Below are 16,777 nucleotides of genomic sequence, written 5' to 3' on the forward strand. Positions count from 1 at the left end.
ACCACCACCGAGCGAGGAGCCCCCGCTGCGAGTCGAACTGAACGCAGGTCTCGATGCACCAAAGAGGCACATGGCTGAGACGACGGCGAGGCAGCACGCGGAGCATCATATCCACGAGCACTTCCTGGGCTGGGCGAAGACGTTCACGGACGGGTCTGTAAATCCGGCGAGCCACTCGGCCAGCGCCGCGGCCGTGTCGGAGGACACCGGCCGCACGGCCGCCGAGAGGCTCTCTTTCCAGGCGACCTCCACGACAGCTGAGCTGGCGGCGCTGATCCTGGCACTGTCCATCGTGGACACCGAGGGGCAGCCAGACCGCCTGGTGATACTCTGTGACTCCAAGGCTGCTCTCGGACTCCTGAAGAACCTGGACAGGGCCCCAGCACTGGCCAAGGTGGTGGCCCAAAAAGCCATCGAGCTGCAGCGCCGGGGATGGACGCTGGCCTTCCAATGGGTTCCTGCACACTGTGGAATAGCAGGTAATGAAAGAGCAGATCGCCTTGCCGCCGAAGCGCAGGAGGATCCTGCATACCCGATCTCCGAGGTCCCGGCCTTCTCCGATGCACGCCTGTTGGTCAGAAGAGTGGTGGCAGCCCGCCACCCCGAGCTCGAGCACGGGCCCCTGCCCCCGAGGCCCCCGAGGAACATGCGGCGAGGCGAAGCGGCGGTGATCCACAGGCTGCGCACGAGCAGCGCCTTCACCCCCGACTACAGAGCGAGGTGGCGAGCCGACGGCGACCGAAGCTGCCCGAGATGCGCGGCGGCCGTCGCGGACGCCGATCATCTCCTCCGCGAGTGCCCGGACTTCGGCGAGGAACGTGAGCGATTGTTTCGTCGCTACATCACTCTTGGATGTAGCACGAACAGCTTTGAAACTCTAATCAGACCGCAAGGTAAGGCGGCGCAAAGTGCCCTAACAGCGCTCGCAGGATTCCTCGTCGAGACGGGGCTGGCCGGCGAGATCTAGGCTGCAACGGTCGCGCAAGAGACAAAGGATCTGTAGCAGACGACAGCCGCAGAGCTTCGGGGAAAGCTCACCCCACTAGGAAGGCCTGGCCTGGCGCTGCTGCCCGCCCGCCGAAAACGCTCCTCCTTTCCCTCCTTCGGGGAAACTCGGTTTCTCCGCCGGTCGCGTGGTGGAGGGGGACGCGATCGCTATCCAGGCAGGGCCTGCAGGGCGTCGCGTCCTCCTCTCCCGTAATCTCTCCTCCTTGCTGCCGAGCTGATTGACAGCTCCTCTCTCGCGTTTTTCTTCTCTTTACTTTATTCGCCTTGGTTCTCCCTCGCGCTGCACCCCCGGCTGTTATTTTTTCTCTCTCCTTTCTTGTAGCCTCCTCTTTAGACTCAGCCTCTCTTTTCTTTCTGTTTACTTAACTGCCTTCCACTTAGAACGCGCGCGCGCAGGCCCACCCTTTGTGAGGGCCCCCTGAACCACTTAACTCTTTTAGACTGTATTGTTTATCTTTCTTTCTTTGGCTTCGCTTCTTGCCCGGTACGTTCTTGGCGCCGGACTTGTTTTGACAGCCTCTCTCTCGCGTTTTCCGTCTGCTTCTTGGCTTTTAGTTTTATTTTTCTTTCCTGCCTTCGGCGGGGAGGACTCTTTGTACAAGTTCTAACTGATAGCTCCTCTTGGAACGCGCGCGCTGGGCCACCCCTTGCGTGGGCCCCCTGACCCACTTAACACTCTTAGACTGTATTGGTTTTCTTTTCTTCTTTGGCTTTGCTTCTCGACCGGTACGTTCTTGGCGCCGGACTTGTTTGACGGCCTCTCTCTCGCGTTTTCCGTCTGCTTTTTGGCTTTTAGTTTTATTTTTCTTTCCTGCCTTCGGCGGGGAGGACTCTTTGTACAAGTTCTAACTGATAGCTCCTCTTGGAACGCGCGCGCTGGGCCACCCCTCGCGTGGGCCCCCTGACCCACTTAACACTTTTAGGCTGTATTGGTTAACTTTTCTTTCCCTGGCTTCGCTTCTTGTCGGGTGCGTCCTTCGCGCACGACTTGATTGACAGCCTCTCTCTCGCGTTCTTTGTCTGCTTTTAGCTTTTATTTTTTGAACTCTTCTTTCCTGCCTGGCAGCAGGGACTGCTCTTTGTGCAAATCCTAACTGATAGCTTCCCTCCGGCGTTTTGCTTTTCTATTCTTTATTCTCGCCAGGTCTGCCCCTCGCGCGGGGCCCCTTTTGCTTTGGCAAAACAGTCTCCCCGCGCGCTGTCCCGCTCTGGCGCCGTGCCATTTTTCTTATTTATGTTGATTCTTCTCTCGCGGGCAAGGAATAACCTTACTGAGTCCGGGTTTCGAATAACAAATTCGGAATTCTTTTTTTTTTCCTTTTAATGGGCAGGAACTAACCTCGCCCAGCCGTGAAAATTTTTCGAATGATAGATTCGGAAGCTAGTAAACCCTAGGCATGCCAAGGGTCAGGCATTTTCAGAAAATGCCATACAAGTAATTTCTACCTTTGCGTTTGGTGAACCACGCGTTAAATCGCGTGGGTCACTCAGCCAAACACAGGCAAAGAATGTCATTCCGTAGCACTCTGCGGAATGTCCCTTATGCATACAATAGGCTCGACCGCCCCTGTTGAGGGAACGGAATCTATTAATGTTCCCCCCAATCCTTTCGCAACGCCGTGTTGTGTATACATGCAGCAGAGAGATGCTCGCCGACCCATTGCACTTTGGCTCGGAATACTGGGAAACTTGGTGTTGGTGTGACTGGTGACAGTGCTTGGAAATTCGGACACCGCGTGCCGAACCCGATTCGTTCACCCTGGACTCTGTGAAGATGTGCTACAGGCTTCTGGACAAGACACTCGGACATTTAAAGGATCTCCTTCCTTCCTCGGCTCCGCCCCCTTTTCTGCCAGCCACTTTCTGTGGCTCCTCGCGCCCCGCTTGTCGGCTTTGGCGAAACAACCTCCCTCTCTCTTTTTTCACAATTTTTTCTTCTATCAGCTTTTATCCCCTTCCCTTCCCCCAATCCAACGATGACCGTTCGGCCCATGGCTGTAACTCCAACGATGGTTTTTCCTCTTTTGCAAGACTTCTCTCTCTCTCTCAAAATTTCAGGTTGCCCCAGTTGTTGTTTCGCCATCTTTTTGCGAGTAACAACGTCGATCTTCTCCCGAAGACAAGTCGCGCGAGGATGCCCCCCCCAACCGAGCGGAAAAGCAGTGAAGAAGGCGGGCAAGGCACAGAAAAATGTGCGTGCCACCGACAAGAAGAAGAAGAGGCGCAAGAGGAAGGAGAGCTTCAGCATCTACATCTACAAGGTGCTCAAACAGGTCCATCCCGACACCGGAGTGTCCAGCAAGGCCATGTCGATCATGAACAGCTTCGTGAACGACATCTTCGAGCGCATCGCAGCAGAGTCGTCTCGGCTGGCTCACTACAACAAGCGCTCGACCATCACGAGTCGGGAGATCCAGACAGCTGTGAGGCTCCTGCTGCCGGGTGAACTGGCAAAGCATGCGGTGTCCGAGGGCACCAAGGCTGTCACCAAGTACACCAGTTCCAAGTAACACCCAGGAGCTATCTCCCTGCTGTATGTACAAACGGCCCTTTTGAGGGCCATACTCATCCCTGCAAAACGGCCGTCTCTCGATGACTTCCAACTCCCGTGTCTCTCTTTTCAAGAAATATGTGAGTACCCAGTGCTTCTGCATCGCGCATGTTTGCAAAGAGTATGTCTTTTTTCTTGTTGTGCAGTCGAACTTGGCTTCTTGTAGCCACAGTCGGATGTCGTTTATTTTGTTTCGGTGAAAAAAAACAAACATTGTATTTCATTGCTTTTGAGGGCACGAGTGACCTTCCTAAATATTGCACATCGCTCGCGTATGTAAAGGATATATTCGCGTGGTTTTTAGCCGTTGGGAGCCCATACTCCAAAGTGTTGTGTTTTCGAGTGGCAGCGTTTTTCTTTTTAGAGCCACGGTTGTATCAAATAACTTGCTTTTAAATTCGAGTGTTCTTATTTTAAGTTTAAAAAATGCAATGATAAACGTAGATACAGGCTTTTAATCTCGTGTGCTGCGAAAGAAAAGTGTGTACTAACAGCACAAAAAAGAGAAACTCTTTTAAGGCGAGTACTTTTATTTTTATTTTTGCCTGATCTTAGACGATCGAATCGCGGCACGAGCGCGCGCCGGACTCTACAGCTTCACATGTTTCCCTCTCTAACGCAACGAAAAATATTTTTACGCATATCGAAATATATATTTTCCGAAAGCTAATGAACTTCTCCAATAGGTGTAGAAAGCGTTTGATTTTAAACAGAGTTATTTTTGTTCATATATTGATCTAACCACTTACTTGGAAGCCAAATCTAGTTTTCGGGCGCTCTGGGTGGCTGGTCGATTTAAGTTTAAAAAAAGGTAGATAAAGACTCTTAATTTTGTGTGCCGCTAGAGAAAAGTGTGCGCTAAAAGCACAGAAAAAGAGACTTTTCTAAAGCGAGTAGTTCTTTTTATTTCTAATTTTTGCCTGATCTTAAGACGATCGAATCGCGGCTCGAGCGCGCGCCGGACTCTACAGCTTCACCTGTTTCACTCTCTAACGCAACGAAAAATATTTTTACGCATATCGAAGTATATATTTTTTGAAAGCTAATAAACTTCTTCAATAGGTGTAAAAAGCATTTGAATTGAAACGGAGTTATTCTTCTTCATATTTCGATCTAACCGCTTACTTGGAAGCCGAAACTAGTTTTCGGGCGCTAAGGGCGGCTGGTCGATTTAAGCTTAAAAAAGGTAATAAAAAACGTAGCTACAGATTCTTAATTTCGTGTGCCGCTAAAAAAAGGTGTGCGCTAAGAGCACAGAAAAAGAGACTCTTCTAAAGCGAGTAGTTTTTTTTTTATTTTTAATTTTTGCCTGATCTTGGACGATCGAATTCCGGCCCGAGCGCGAAGCCGGCCCTACGGCTTCGCCTGTTTCGCTCTCTAACGCAACGAAAAATATCTTTACGCTTACCGAAGTGTATATTTTCTGAAAGCTAATGAAATTCTTCGGTAGGTGTAAAAAGCATTTGAATTTAGACGAAATCGTTTTATTACTTTACTTCATTTGCGCGATTCGCGGCAGCGGCACGAACTGGCCGCTTTCGGGTGGCAGGTTTTGCTTCTTAACAGACCGAAGGCTTGGTAAAAAGTTTTTCAGTATCAAATTTTCTGCCAGCCAAAAAGACTTTTCGTCCCGTGTAATAAGCACTTAAAACCGGACCCTTTTATATAAGTCAATATTTTGATCAAACTATGTTCTTGGGTGACCCAACTTGCTGTCGACCCGGCTCACCATGGCGGTGAATTGCACTGCGCGCTTAAAAACGCCAGTGATAAGAAACTTTAATTTTTGTGTGCCGTGAGAAGAGTGTGTCTTGTACAAGTTCCGATGAATAGATTGCTTGAACGTTTATAAAACTCTTTTTTATTCGCATGTGAAAACGGGCCCTTGACTAGCTGCATCGGTGCGAAGCTCGGCACTCCTGAGTTGACATGTTTCTCCCATTGACTTAGCGAAAACGAATCTTAATCCCGCTAAAATATATATCTCCTGGAACCTAGAAAAAACAATGTTTTGCACATACAACTATGAAGACTCAAAATGGGCGAGGTGTATGAATGCCTTTGCTAAAGCCATGCATTTCATCAACACACGCTTGCTTCCAGTGCGCAGCCACCTGTCGGCCACAATACGAAGCTGCAGGACTGCTCCCATTCGTCGGCGGGAGAGGAGGAGGCCGTCGTGGGTTCACTTGGTCGGACCCGTAGAGCATTGCCGCCAGTCTTTGTTGAAGTAGGTGAACGGTGCGGTCGTGTTTTCCGTCCCTGTTTTTGCAGCAAACATGTCTGGAAGAGGCAAGGGCGGCAAGGGCCTGGGCAAGGGTGGTGCCAAGCGCCATCGCAAGGTTCTTCGCGATAACATCCAGGGGATCACCAAGCCTGCAATCCGTCGCCTAGCCCGCCGCGGTGGTGTCAAGCGCATTTCCGGCCTCATCTATGAAGAGACCCGCGGCGTCCTCAAGGTCTTCCTGGAGAACGTCATTCGCGATGCCGTCACCTACACCGAGCACGCCAAGAGGAAGACCGTGACGGCCATGGATGTGGTGTACGCGCTCAAGAGGCAAGGCCGTACCCTCTATGGTTTCGGTGGTTAACAGCCGTCTCGCCGTCGGACACACATCGAAAACGGCCCTTTTCAGGGCCAAACCAGTACCGATCTATCTTGGAAACGGGTTTTCATTCCAACGCCTCCCTCCCGTGTCTCTCTGTAATCCTGAAAACAAGCACTGCTTTGGGTGAGTGATTCCTCTTTTGTCATGAGTGTTGTTTTGCCGCGGGTCTCTACCATTTTGTGCGCCACAGCCGAGTGTACCAATCTTCTCAGGCAGCAGTCGAACATTCGTTGCCCTAGTACCTGCCATCGGCCATACCATGCTGAATACGCCGGTTCTCGTCCGATCACCGAAGCTAAGCAGCATCGGGCTCCGTCAGTACTTGGGAGGGTGACCACCTGGGAACACGGAGTGCTGATGGCATTTTTCTTTTTTTTTTTTTTCTGCTCTCTTGGAGGGTTGTGTCCTTTTGTACCAGTTCTTATATTTTCTGAAAGCTAATGAACTTCTCTAATAGGTGTAAAAATTATTTGAATTTAAACGGAGTTATTCTTCTTCATATTTTGATCTAACCACTTACTTGGAAGGCAAAACAAGTTTTCGGGCGCTCTGGGTGGATGGTCGATTTGAGTTTAAAAAGGTAATATTAAACGCAGATGCAGATTCTTAATTTTGTGTGCCGCTAAAAAAACGTGTGCGCTAAGAGCACAGAAAAAGAGACTCTTCTGAAGCGAGTAGTTCTTTTTATATTTAATTTTTGCCTGATCTTGGACGATCGAATCGCGGCTCGAGCGCGCGCCGGACTCTACAGCTTGACCTGTTTCACTCTCTAACGCAACGAAAAATATTTTTACGCATAGCGAAGTATATATTTTCCGAAAGCTAATGAACTTCTCTAATAGGTGTAAAAATTATTTGAATTTAAACGTAGTTATTCTTCTTCATATTTCGATCTAACCACTTACTTGGAAGGCAAAACAAGTTTTCGGGCGCTCTGGGTGGATGGTCGATTTAAGTTTAACAAAGGTAATAATAAACGCAGATGCAGATTCTTAATTTTGTGTGCCGCTATAAAAACGTGTGCGCTAAGAGCACAGAAAAAGAGACTCTTCTGAAGCGAGTAGTTCTTTTTATATTTAATTTTTGCCTGATCTTGGACGATCGAATCGCGGCTCGAGCGCGCGCCGGACTCTACAGCTTGACATGTTTCACTCTCTAACGCAACGAAAAATATTTTTACGCATAGCGAAGTATATATTTTCCGAAAGCTAATGAACTTCTCTAATAGGTGTAAAAATTATTTGAATTTAAACGGAGTTATTCTTCTTCATATTTCGATCTGACCACTTACTTGGAAGGCAAAACAAGTTTTCGGGCGCTCTGGGTGGATGGTCGATCTAAGTTTAACAAAGGTAATAATAAACGCAGATGCAGATTTTTAATTTTGTGTGCCGCTCAAAAAACGTGTGCGCTAAGAGCACAGAAAAAGAGACTCTTCTGAAGCGAGTAGTTCTTTTTATATTTAATTTTTGCCTGATCTTGGACGATCGAATCGCGGCTCGAGCGCGCGCCGGACTCTACAGCTTGACATGTTTCACTCTCTAACGCAACGAAAAATATTTTTACGCATAGCGAAGTATATATTTTCCGAAAGCTAATGAACTTCTCTAATAGGTGTAAAAATTATTTGAATTTAAACGGAGTTATTCTTCTTCATATTTCGATCTGACCACTTACTTGGAAGGCAAAACAAGTTTTCGGGCGCTCTGGGTGGATGGTCGATCTAAGTTTAACAAAGGTAATAATAAACGCAGATGCAGATTCTTAATTTTGTGTGCCGCTCAAAAAACGTGTGCGCTAAGAGCACAGAAAAAGAGACTCTTCTGAAGCGAGTAGTTCTTTTTATATTTAATTTTTGCCTGATCTTGGACGATCGAATCGCGGCTCGAGCGCGCGCCGGACTCTACAGCTTGACATGTTTCACTCTCTAACGCAACGAAAAATATTTTTACGCATAGCGAAGTATATATTTTCCGAAAGCTAATGAACTTCTCTAATAGGTGTAAAAATTATTTGAATTTAAACGGAGTTATTCTTCTTCATATTTCGATCTGACCACTTACTTGGAAGGCAAAACAAGTTTTCGGGCGCTCTGGGTGGATGGTCGATTTAAGTTTAACAAAGGTAATAATAAACGCAGATGCAGATTCTTAATTTTGTGTGCCGCTAAAAAAACGTGTGCGCTAAGAGCACAGAAAAAGAGACTCTTCTGAAGCGAGTAGTTCTTTTTATATTTAATTTTTGCCTGATCTTGGACGATCGAATCGCGGCTCGAGCGCGCGCCGGACTCTACAGCTTGACCTGTTTCACTCTCTAACGCAACGAAAAATATTTTTACGCATAGCGAAGTATATATTTTCCGAAAGCTAATGAACTTCTCTAATAGGTGTAAAAATTATTTGAATTTAAACGGAGTTATTTTTCTTCATATTTCGATCTAACCTCTTACTTGGAAGCCAAAACTAGTTTTCAAGCGGTCAGGGCGGCTGGTCGATTTAAGTTTAAAAGAGGTAATAATAAACGTAGATACAGATTCTTAATTTCGTGTGCCGCAAAAAAAAAGGTGTGCGCTAAGAGGACAGAAAAAAAGACTGTTCTAAAGCGAGTAGTTTTTTTTTATTTTCGCCTGATCTTAGGCGATCGAATCGCGGCTCGAGCGTGAAGCGGGCCTCCACGACTTCACGAGTACCACACACAAAGATAAAATGCTGCTAACAGGGGAACAAACAATAATATAACACCAAGTATGCCTCGTGCACATTGAAAAAGAGCAGGAATCAGCTTACCGAGGCTGGAACAGAGAGGTGGCGAGAGACACGGGAGCTGCATGCCACGCAAGTGCATATCCCCCGATATGCAAACGAATTATGGCCCGGCCGTTTTGTTTTTCGCTCTGGATATCCAGGAGAAGACCTATTTCTTGGAGGAAGCCTTCTTTGCAGCCGGCTTCTTGGCAGGGGTCTTTTTTGCTGCCTTGGGTTTCTTGGGGCTCTTGGGTGCTGCAGCCTTCTTCTCTGCCTTTGGCTTTTTCGGCTTGGCCGACTTGGGCTTGGCCGACTTGGCCCTCTTTGCGGGCGACTTCTTGGCAGTCCCGGGCTTCTTCTTCCTGGCCGCACCGGCAGTTGCCGAGGCTGGGCGCTTCTTTGCAGCACCAGCCTCCTTTTTGGGCTTCCTAGCAGCAGGTGAGGGCTTGTCGGACTTGGCTGACAGCTTGAACGATCCGGTAGCTCCCTTGCCCTTGGTCTGCACCAATGCTCCCGCAGCCACGGCAGACTTGAGATACTTGCGGATGAAAGGAGACAGCTTCTCGACGTCCACCTTGTAGTTGGCAGACATGTATTTCTTGATGGCTTGTAGAGATGAACCACCACGTTCCTTAAGCGCACTGATGGATGCTGTCACCATTGCGGACACCTTGGGATGCGTTGGCACGGCCTTTGCCTTTCCCTTGGACACTTTCGTGGAAGCCTTTTTGGGGCTCTTAAGGGCAGCGGGGGCCGCGACCCCAGCAGGAGCGGACACTTCTTCGGACATGACCCACTCTAATCGTAAGCAGAGAGAGACTGAAAAAAAACCGTCTAGAACAAGCGCTCATTGGCCGAGAGAGGCGAGCGCGAACCTCCGGGAGAAGCCCTTCGAAGGTGACGAATGTTTGTAACCATGCCGTTTCTAAAATAACAAAGTTTGGAGTCTAATTTTTGCTCGATTCTGTGCTCTAATATAGGTTCCACATTATCCTCACAAGTCTGAGTTACTTCGATCGAGAAAAATTATTTTACGGAGCCAAGCGCATAGGCCCTCGCAAGAAAGTCGCCCAAAACAGCATCCAAGAATGAACAAGCGCGCTGATTGGACGAGAGGCGAGCGCGGCCCACTGGAGAAGGTAACGAATGTTTATAACCGTGCCGTTTCTAAAATAACAAGGTTGGGAGTCTAATTTTTGCTCGATTCTGTGCTCTAACGTTGGTTCCACATTATCCCCACAAGTTTAGATCACTTCAATCGTGAAATATTGTCCTAGCGAGCCACGTGCGCTGTCCCTCGCAAGAAACTTGCCCAAAACAGCATCCAGAATGAACAAGCTCTCTGATTGGCCGAGAGGCCTTGTCGGGAAGGAAGTTTCGCCACTCGCGCTGAGGCAGTTGGTCGTCAGGAGTCGAGGTGTGTTGCTGTTTGCTAGCTCTCTCGTTTTATTGTCCCAACGTTTCGGAATGGCCCGTACGAAGCAGACCGCCCGCAAGAGCACGGGAGGAAAAGCACCGCGCAAGCAGCTGGCTACGAAGGCCGCCCGGAAGAGTGCTCCTGCAACCGGTGGAGTCAAGAAGCCGCATCGCTACAGGCCGGGCACGGTCGCGCTGCGTGAGATTCGTCGTTACCAGAAGTCGACTGAGCTGCTCATCCGCAAGCTGCCCTTCCAGAGGCTAGTGCGGGAGATCGCGCAAGATTTCAAGACGGACCTCCGCTTCCAGAGCTCGGCTGTAATGGCCCTGCAGGAGGCCAGCGAGGCCTACTTGGTCGGTCTCTTCGAAGACACCAACCTCTGTGCCATCCACGCCAAGCGGGTAACCATCATGCCTAAGGACATCCAGCTGGCTCGTCGCATCCGCGGTGAACGCGCTTAATGTCGCTTCTTTGGAAGCGGCAGGCAACGCCACAAAAACGGCCCTCTTCAGGGCCACATCAGACATGCTTTTCGGACATGTGTAAAGCGACGTCCTCCCGTGTCTCAATCTCCGATGCTGACTTGTTCCAAGTGCAGGAGTTCAAAAGCTGTGAGTACTTTCTATTTATTCTCCCATTTTGAACTAGTTTGCATTGTGCCAAGTGCTCCGTTCGCAGTTGCTTCCAACGATTCCTTCATGTGTTCCTTGTTTTCTAAAGTGTTGTTGAATGAAATAAATAAAGAAGAAAAAAACCTTTCCCGAGACATTACAGGGTTCATTTTCTAGCAATCAGCGAATATCACGATTATAGATTCGACCAACAAAAACCCGTGGAGTAATTATCTGTTTTTGAGGGATGTCCACAACATTTATTGCCCTCTGCCGGTTTCGGGGAAATGCTGCTCCGATTGTTGACTCTCGTAGAAAGAGCTTCAAATCCTCTCAAAGCGAGGCAGTGCAGCGGTGGTTTTACGAGTTCAAATAACAAGCAATGCTGGCCTTTGCGCCCGACAGCAAGTCTTGTTCGGGCAATTCGCACACGTGAAAGAATTTGGCATTAAACGCAGCGTAAATATTATGCATGGGAGAATGCCTAAGAGTGGCATTCAAGGCCTGTAGGTGATGAAAGAGAAACACTGTCGGCAATGCACAAAAAGGAAATTTAAATGCACATACCCGAGTGTTTAGAGACACGGAAGACTAGCGCACGGAAATGAGTATCCTGTACTCAAGTCATGAGTGGTCCTGAAAAGGACCGTTTTTCTGTAGCGGATGCCGCGGGATGGTTTAGGCCTTCTTCTCGGTCTTCTTGGGAAGGAGGACGGCCTGGATGTTGGGCAGGACACCTCCTTGCGCGATGGTAACGCCGGACAGCAGCTTGTTGAGCTCTTCGTCGTTGCGAATGGCCAGCTGCAGGTGTCGAGGGATGATCCTAGTTTTCTTGTTGTCCCTGGCCGCGTTTCCTGCCAGCTCGAGCACTTCGGCAGCCAGGTACTCGAGTACGGCCGCCAAGTAGACGGGGGCACCGGCACCTACTCGCTCCGCGTAGTTGCCCTTTCGCAGTAGTCGGTGGATCCTTCCCACGGGAAACTGGAGCCCCGCGCGGCTGGAACGGGTCTTGCTCTTGCCCTTTGCCTTGCCTCCTTTTCCGCGCCCAGACATCTTGGTGGAGGTGAGAAGTGGACAACCGAACAAACCAACGAACACTGAGTGAGTGAGGGAGTCAGCGCATCGAGAAGCAGAAAATCAAAGGAAGTGCCAGTCCTCTCCGCTTGGGGGGCGCTGCAAGAGCGCGTTTTCGCCTTGCACTGCCTCTGCTTCATAGCACTCCTCTCCCAAAACCCTCTCCCAAAAAATTGTAGTTTCAAACTGCTTGCTCATTGGTTCGCGCAGCAACCAATCGCGAAGCGTTATTTTGGGCGTACTCCAATCACAGCGCACTGTTTCCCGCGCTCTAGAATGCTGGCCAATCGGAGCACATTTTTCAGAATGCTGTGAAAACCTATAAAAAGAGCAAAGAAAACGAAAATTTCAGGTTGCCCCAGTTGTTGTTTCGCCATCTTTTTGCGAGTAACAACGTCGATCTTCTCCCGAAGACAAGTCGCGCGAGGATGCCCCCCCAACCGAGCGGAAAAGCAGTGAAGAAGGCGGGCAAGGCACAGAAAAATGTGCGTGCCACCGACAAGAAGAAGAAGAGGCGCAAGAGGAAGGAGAGCTTCAGCATCTACATCTACAAGGTGCTCAAACAGGTCCATCCCGACAGCGGAGTGTCCAGCAAGGCCATGTCGATCATGAACAGCTTCGTGAACGACATCTTCGAGCGCATCGCAGCAGAGTCGTCTCGGCTGGCTCACTACAACAAGCGCTCGACCATCACGAGTCGGGAGATCCAGACAGCTGTGAGGCTCCTGCTGCCGGGTGAACTGGCAAAGCATGCGGTGTCCGAGGGCACCAAGGCTGTCACCAAGTACACCAGTTCCAAGTAACACCCAGGAGCTATCTCCCTGCTGTATGTACAAACGGCCCTTTTGAGGGCCATACTCATCCCTGCAAAACGGCCGTCTCTCGATGACTTCCAACTCCCGTGTCTCTCTTTTCAAGAAATATGTGAGTACCCAGTGCTTCTGCATCGCGCATGTTTGCAAAGAGTATGTCTTTTTCCTTGTTGTGCAGTCGAACTTGGCTTCTTGTAGCCACAGTCGGATGTCGTTTATTTTGTTTCGGTGAAAAAAAAACATTGTATTTCATTGCTTTTGAGGGCACGAGTGACCTTCCTAAATATTGCACATCGCTCGCGTATGTAAAGGATATATTCGCGTGGTTTTTAGCCGTTGGGAGCCCATACTCCAAAGTGTTGTGTTTTCGAGTTGCAGCGTTTTTCTTTTTAGAGCCACGGTTGTATCAAATAACTTGCTTTTAAATTCGAGTGTTCTTATTTTAAGTTTAAAAAATGCAATGATAAACGTAGATACAGGCTTTTAATCTCGTGTGCCGCGAAAGAAAAGTGTGTACTAACAGCACAAAAAAGAGAAACTCTTTCAAGGCGAGTACTTTTATTTTTATTTTTGCCTGATCTTAGACGATCGAATCGCGGCACGAGCGCGCGCCGGACTCTACAGCTTCACATGTTTCCCTCTCTAACGCAACGAAAAATATTTTTACGCATATCGAAATATATATTTTCCGAAAGCTAATGAACTTCTCCAATAGGTGTAGAAAGCGTTTGATTTTAAACAGAGTTATTTTTGTTCATATATTGATCTAACCACTTACTTGGAAGCCAAATCTAGTTTTCGGGCGCTCTGGGTGGCTGGTCGATTTAAGTTTAAAAAAAGGTAGATAAAGACTCTTAATTTTGTGTGCCGCTAGAGAAAAGTGTGCGCTAAAAGCACAGAAAAAGAGACTTTTCTAAAGCGAGTAGTTCTTTTTATTTCTAATTTTTGCCTGATCTTAAGACGATCGAATCGCGGCTCGAGCGCGCGCCGGACTCTACAGCTTCACCTGTTTCACTCTCTAACGCAACGAAAAATATTTTTACGCATATCGAAGTATATATTTTTTGAAAGCTAATAAACTTCTTCAATAGGTGTAAAAAGCATTTGAATTGAAACGGAGTTATTCTTCTTCATATTTCGATCTAACCGCTTACTTGGAAGCCGAAACTAGTTTTCGGGCGCTAAGGGCGGCTGGTCGATTTAAGCTTAAAAAAGGTAATAAAAAACGTAGCTACAGATTCTTAATTTCGTGTGCCGCTAAAAAAAGGTGTGCGCTAAGAGCACAGAAAAAGAGACTCTTCTAAAGCGAGTAGTTTTTTTTTTATTTTTAATTTTTGCCTGATCTTGGACGATCGAATTCCGGCCCGAGCGCGAAGCCGGCCCTACGGCTTCGCCTGTTTCGCTCTCTAACGCAACGAAAAATATCTTTACGCTTACCGAAGTGTATATTTTCTGAAAGCTAATGAAATTCTTCGGTAGGTATAAAAAGCATTTAAATTTAGACGAAATTGTTTTATTAGTTTACTTCATTTGCGCGATTCGCGGCAGCGGCACGAACTGGCCGCTTTCGGGTGGCAGGTTTTGCTTCTTAACAGACCGAAGGCTTGGTAAAAAGTTTTTCAGTATCAAATTTTCTGCCAGCCAAAAAGACTTTTCGTCCCGTGTAATAAGCACTTAAAACCGGACCCTTTTATATAAGTCAATATTTTGATCAAACTGTGTTCTTGGGTGACCCAACTTGCTGTCGACCCGGCTCACCATGGCGGTGAATTGCACTGCGCGCTTAAAAACGCCAGTGATAAGAAACTTTAATTTTTGTGTGCCGTGAGAAGAGTGTGTCTTGTACAAGTTCCGATGAATAGATTGCTCGAACGTTTATAAAACTCTTTTTTATTCGCATGTGAAAACGGGCCCTTGACTAGCTGCATCGGTGCGAAGCTCGGCACTCCTGAGTTGACATGTTGCTCCCATTGACTTAGCGAAAACGAATCTTAATCCCGCTAAAATATATATCTCCTGGAACCTAGAAAAAACAATGTTTTGCACATACAACTATGAAGACTCAAAATGGGCGAGGTGTATGAATGCCTCTGCTAAAGCCATGCATTTCATCAACACACGCTTGCTTCCAGTGCGCAGCCACCTGTCGGCCACAATACGAAGCTGCAGGACTGCTCCCATTCGTCGGCGGGAGAGGAGGAGGCCGTCGTGGGTTCACTTGGTCGGACCCGTAGAGCATTGCCGCCAGTCTTTGTTGAAGTAGGCGAACGGTGCGGTCGTGTTTTCCGTCCCTGTTTTTGCAGCAAACATGTCTGGAAGAGGCAAGGGCGGCAAGGGCCTGGGCAAGGGTGGTGCCAAGCGCCATCGCAAGGTTCTTCGCGATAACATCCAGGGGATCACCAAGCCTGCAATCCGTCGCCTAGCCCGCCGCGGTGGTGTCAAGCGCATTTCCGGCCTCATCTATGAAGAGACCCGCGGCGTCCTCAAGGTCTTCCTGGAGAACGTCATTCGCGATGCCGTCACCTACACCGAGCACGCCAAGAGGAAGACCGTGACGGCCATGGATGTGGTGTACGCGCTCAAGAGGCAAGGCCGTACCCTCTATGGTTTCGGTGGTTAACAGCCGTCTCGCCGTCGGACACACATCGAAAACGGCCCTTTTCAGGGCCAAACCAGTACCGATCTATCTTGGAAACGGGTTTTCATTCCAACGCCTCCCTCCCGTGTCTCTCTGTAATCCTGAAAACAAGCACTGCTTTGGGTGAGTGATTCCTCTTTTGTCATGAGTGTTGTTTTGCCGCGGGTCTCTACCATTTTGTGCGCCACAGCCGAGTGTACCAATCTTCTCAGGCAGCAGTCGAACATTCGTTGCCCTAGTACCTGCCATCGGCCATACCATGCTGAATACGCCGGTTCTCGTCCGATCACCGAAGCTAAGCAGCATCGGGCTCCGTCAGTACTTGGGAGGGTGACCACCTGGGAACACGGAGTGCTGATGGCATTTTTCTTTTTTTTTTTTTTTCTGCACTCTTGGAGGGTTGTGTCCTTTTGTACCAGTTCTTATATTTTCTGAAAGCTAATGAACTTCTCTAATAGGTGTAAAAATTATTTGAATTTAAACGGAGTTATTCTTCTTCATATTTCGATCTGACCACTTACTTGGAAGGCAAAACAAGTTTTCGGGCGCTCTGGGTGGATGGTCGATCTAAGTTTAACAAAGGTAATAATAAACGCAGATGCAGATTCTTAATTTTGTGTGCCGCTCAAAAAACGTGTGCGCTAAGAGCACAGAAAAAGAGACTCTTCTGAAGCGAGTAGTTCTTTTTATATTTAATTTTTGCCTGATCTTGGACGATCGAATCGCGGCTCGAGCGCGCGCCGGACTCTACAGCTTGACCTGTTTCACTCTCTAACGCAACGAAAAATATTTTTACGCATGGCGAAGTATATATTTTCCGAAAGCTAATGAACTTCTCTAATAGGTGCAAAAATTATTTGAATTTAAACGTAGTTATTCTTCTTCATATTTCGATCTGACCACTTACTTGGAAGGCAAAACAAGTTTTCGGGCGCTCTGGGTGGATGGTCGATCTAAGTTTAACAAAGGTAATAATAAACGCAGATGCAGATTCTTAATTTTGTGTGCCGCTCAAAAAACGTGTGCGCTAAGAGCACAGAAAAAGAGACTCTTCTGAAGCGAGTAGTTCTTTTTATATTTAATTTTTGCCTGATCTTGGACGATCGAATCGCGGCTCGAGCGCGCGCCGGACTCTACAGCTTGACCTGTTTCACTCTCTAACGCAACGAAAAATATTTTTACGCATAGCGAAGTATATATTTTCCGAAAGCTAATGAACTTCTCTAATAGGTGTAAAAATTATTTGAATTTAAACGGAGTTATTCTTCTTCATATTTCGATCTGACCACTTACTTGGAAGGCAAAACAAGTTT

At 48.0% G+C, this 16,777-nt stretch overlaps 7 protein-coding genes and 2 non-coding genes across 9 annotated transcripts; 7 read left to right on the plus strand and 2 right to left on the minus strand.

Moving 5' to 3' along the window:
• The first annotated feature begins 2,242 nt into the window (after positions 1-2,242).
• LOC120837193 (histone H2B-like) lies at positions 2,243-3,576 on the plus strand. The gene is made up of 2 exons (XM_040206428.2): positions 2,243-2,259; positions 3,077-3,576. Exons 1-2 carry the CDS (start codon positions 2,243-2,245, stop codon positions 3,516-3,518), a joined length of 459 nt encoding a protein of 152 aa, XP_040062362.2. The 3' UTR covers positions 3,519-3,576.
• A 2,225-nt stretch (positions 3,577-5,801) lies between these two features.
• Positions 5,802-6,203, plus strand: LOC121836266 (histone H4). The gene has a single exon (XM_042291119.1). The coding sequence runs from the start codon at positions 5,839-5,841 to the stop codon at positions 6,148-6,150; it is 312 nt and encodes a 103-aa protein (XP_042147053.1). The 5' UTR covers positions 5,802-5,838; the 3' UTR covers positions 6,151-6,203.
• Positions 6,204-6,412: 209 nt separating this feature from the next.
• On the plus strand, positions 6,413-6,531 carry LOC120837279. Its single transcript, XR_005714841.1, has one exon. It is a non-coding gene; the product is annotated as a 5S ribosomal RNA (ribosomal RNA).
• Positions 6,532-9,048: 2,517 nt separating this feature from the next.
• LOC120837262 (histone H1-III-like) lies at positions 9,049-9,915 on the minus strand. The gene has a single exon (XM_040206507.2). It carries the CDS (start codon positions 9,700-9,702, stop codon positions 9,082-9,084), a length of 621 nt encoding a protein of 206 aa, XP_040062441.2. The 5' UTR covers positions 9,703-9,915; the 3' UTR covers positions 9,049-9,081.
• Positions 9,916-9,937: 22 nt separating this feature from the next.
• LOC120847833 (histone H3) lies at positions 9,938-11,096 on the plus strand. The gene has a single exon (XM_040219735.2). The coding sequence runs from the start codon at positions 10,242-10,244 to the stop codon at positions 10,788-10,790; it is 549 nt and encodes a 182-aa protein (XP_040075669.2). The 5' UTR covers positions 9,938-10,241; the 3' UTR covers positions 10,791-11,096.
• Positions 11,097-11,177: 81 nt separating this feature from the next.
• On the minus strand, positions 11,178-12,195 carry LOC120847824 (histone H2A). Its single transcript, XM_040219706.3, has one exon. It carries the CDS (start codon positions 11,991-11,993, stop codon positions 11,619-11,621), a length of 375 nt encoding a protein of 124 aa, XP_040075640.1. The 5' UTR covers positions 11,994-12,195; the 3' UTR covers positions 11,178-11,618.
• A 175-nt stretch (positions 12,196-12,370) lies between these two features.
• On the plus strand, positions 12,371-12,875 carry LOC115327907 (histone H2B). Its single transcript, XM_029988935.4, has one exon. The coding sequence runs from the start codon at positions 12,443-12,445 to the stop codon at positions 12,815-12,817; it is 375 nt and encodes a 124-aa protein (XP_029844795.2). The 5' UTR covers positions 12,371-12,442; the 3' UTR covers positions 12,818-12,875.
• A 2,087-nt stretch (positions 12,876-14,962) lies between these two features.
• Positions 14,963-15,501, plus strand: LOC120847688 (histone H4). Its single transcript, XM_040219547.2, has one exon. The coding sequence runs from the start codon at positions 15,135-15,137 to the stop codon at positions 15,444-15,446; it is 312 nt and encodes a 103-aa protein (XP_040075481.2). The 5' UTR covers positions 14,963-15,134; the 3' UTR covers positions 15,447-15,501.
• A 207-nt stretch (positions 15,502-15,708) lies between these two features.
• On the plus strand, positions 15,709-15,827 carry LOC120848559. Its single transcript, XR_006077856.1, has one exon. It is a non-coding gene; the product is annotated as a 5S ribosomal RNA (ribosomal RNA).
• The last annotated feature ends 950 nt before the right edge of the window (positions 15,828-16,777 follow it).

This window comes from Ixodes scapularis, unplaced genomic scaffold, assembly GCF_016920785.2.
Source record: "Ixodes scapularis isolate PalLabHiFi unplaced genomic scaffold, ASM1692078v2 PGA_scaffold22__2_contigs__length_789307, whole genome shotgun sequence".
Lineage (NCBI taxonomy): Eukaryota > Metazoa > Arthropoda > Arachnida > Ixodida > Ixodidae > Ixodes > Ixodes scapularis.

What these genes read in the sequence shown, in the direction of transcription:
- LOC121836266 (XM_042291119.1), top strand. Translation starts at nt 5,839, where the DNA reads ATGTCTGGAAGAGGCAAGGGCGGCAAGGGCCTGGGCAAGGGTGGTGCC.
- LOC120837262 (XM_040206507.2), bottom strand. Translation starts at nt 9,702, where the DNA reads ATGTCCGAAGAAGTGTCCGCTCCTGCTGGGGTCGCGGCCCCCGCTGCC.
- LOC120847833 (XM_040219735.2), top strand. Translation starts at nt 10,242, where the DNA reads ATGAACAAGCTCTCTGATTGGCCGAGAGGCCTTGTCGGGAAGGAAGTT.
- LOC120847824 (XM_040219706.3), bottom strand. Translation starts at nt 11,993, where the DNA reads ATGTCTGGGCGCGGAAAAGGAGGCAAGGCAAAGGGCAAGAGCAAGACC.
- LOC115327907 (XM_029988935.4), top strand. Translation starts at nt 12,443, where the DNA reads ATGCCCCCCCAACCGAGCGGAAAAGCAGTGAAGAAGGCGGGCAAGGCA.
- LOC120847688 (XM_040219547.2), top strand. Translation starts at nt 15,135, where the DNA reads ATGTCTGGAAGAGGCAAGGGCGGCAAGGGCCTGGGCAAGGGTGGTGCC.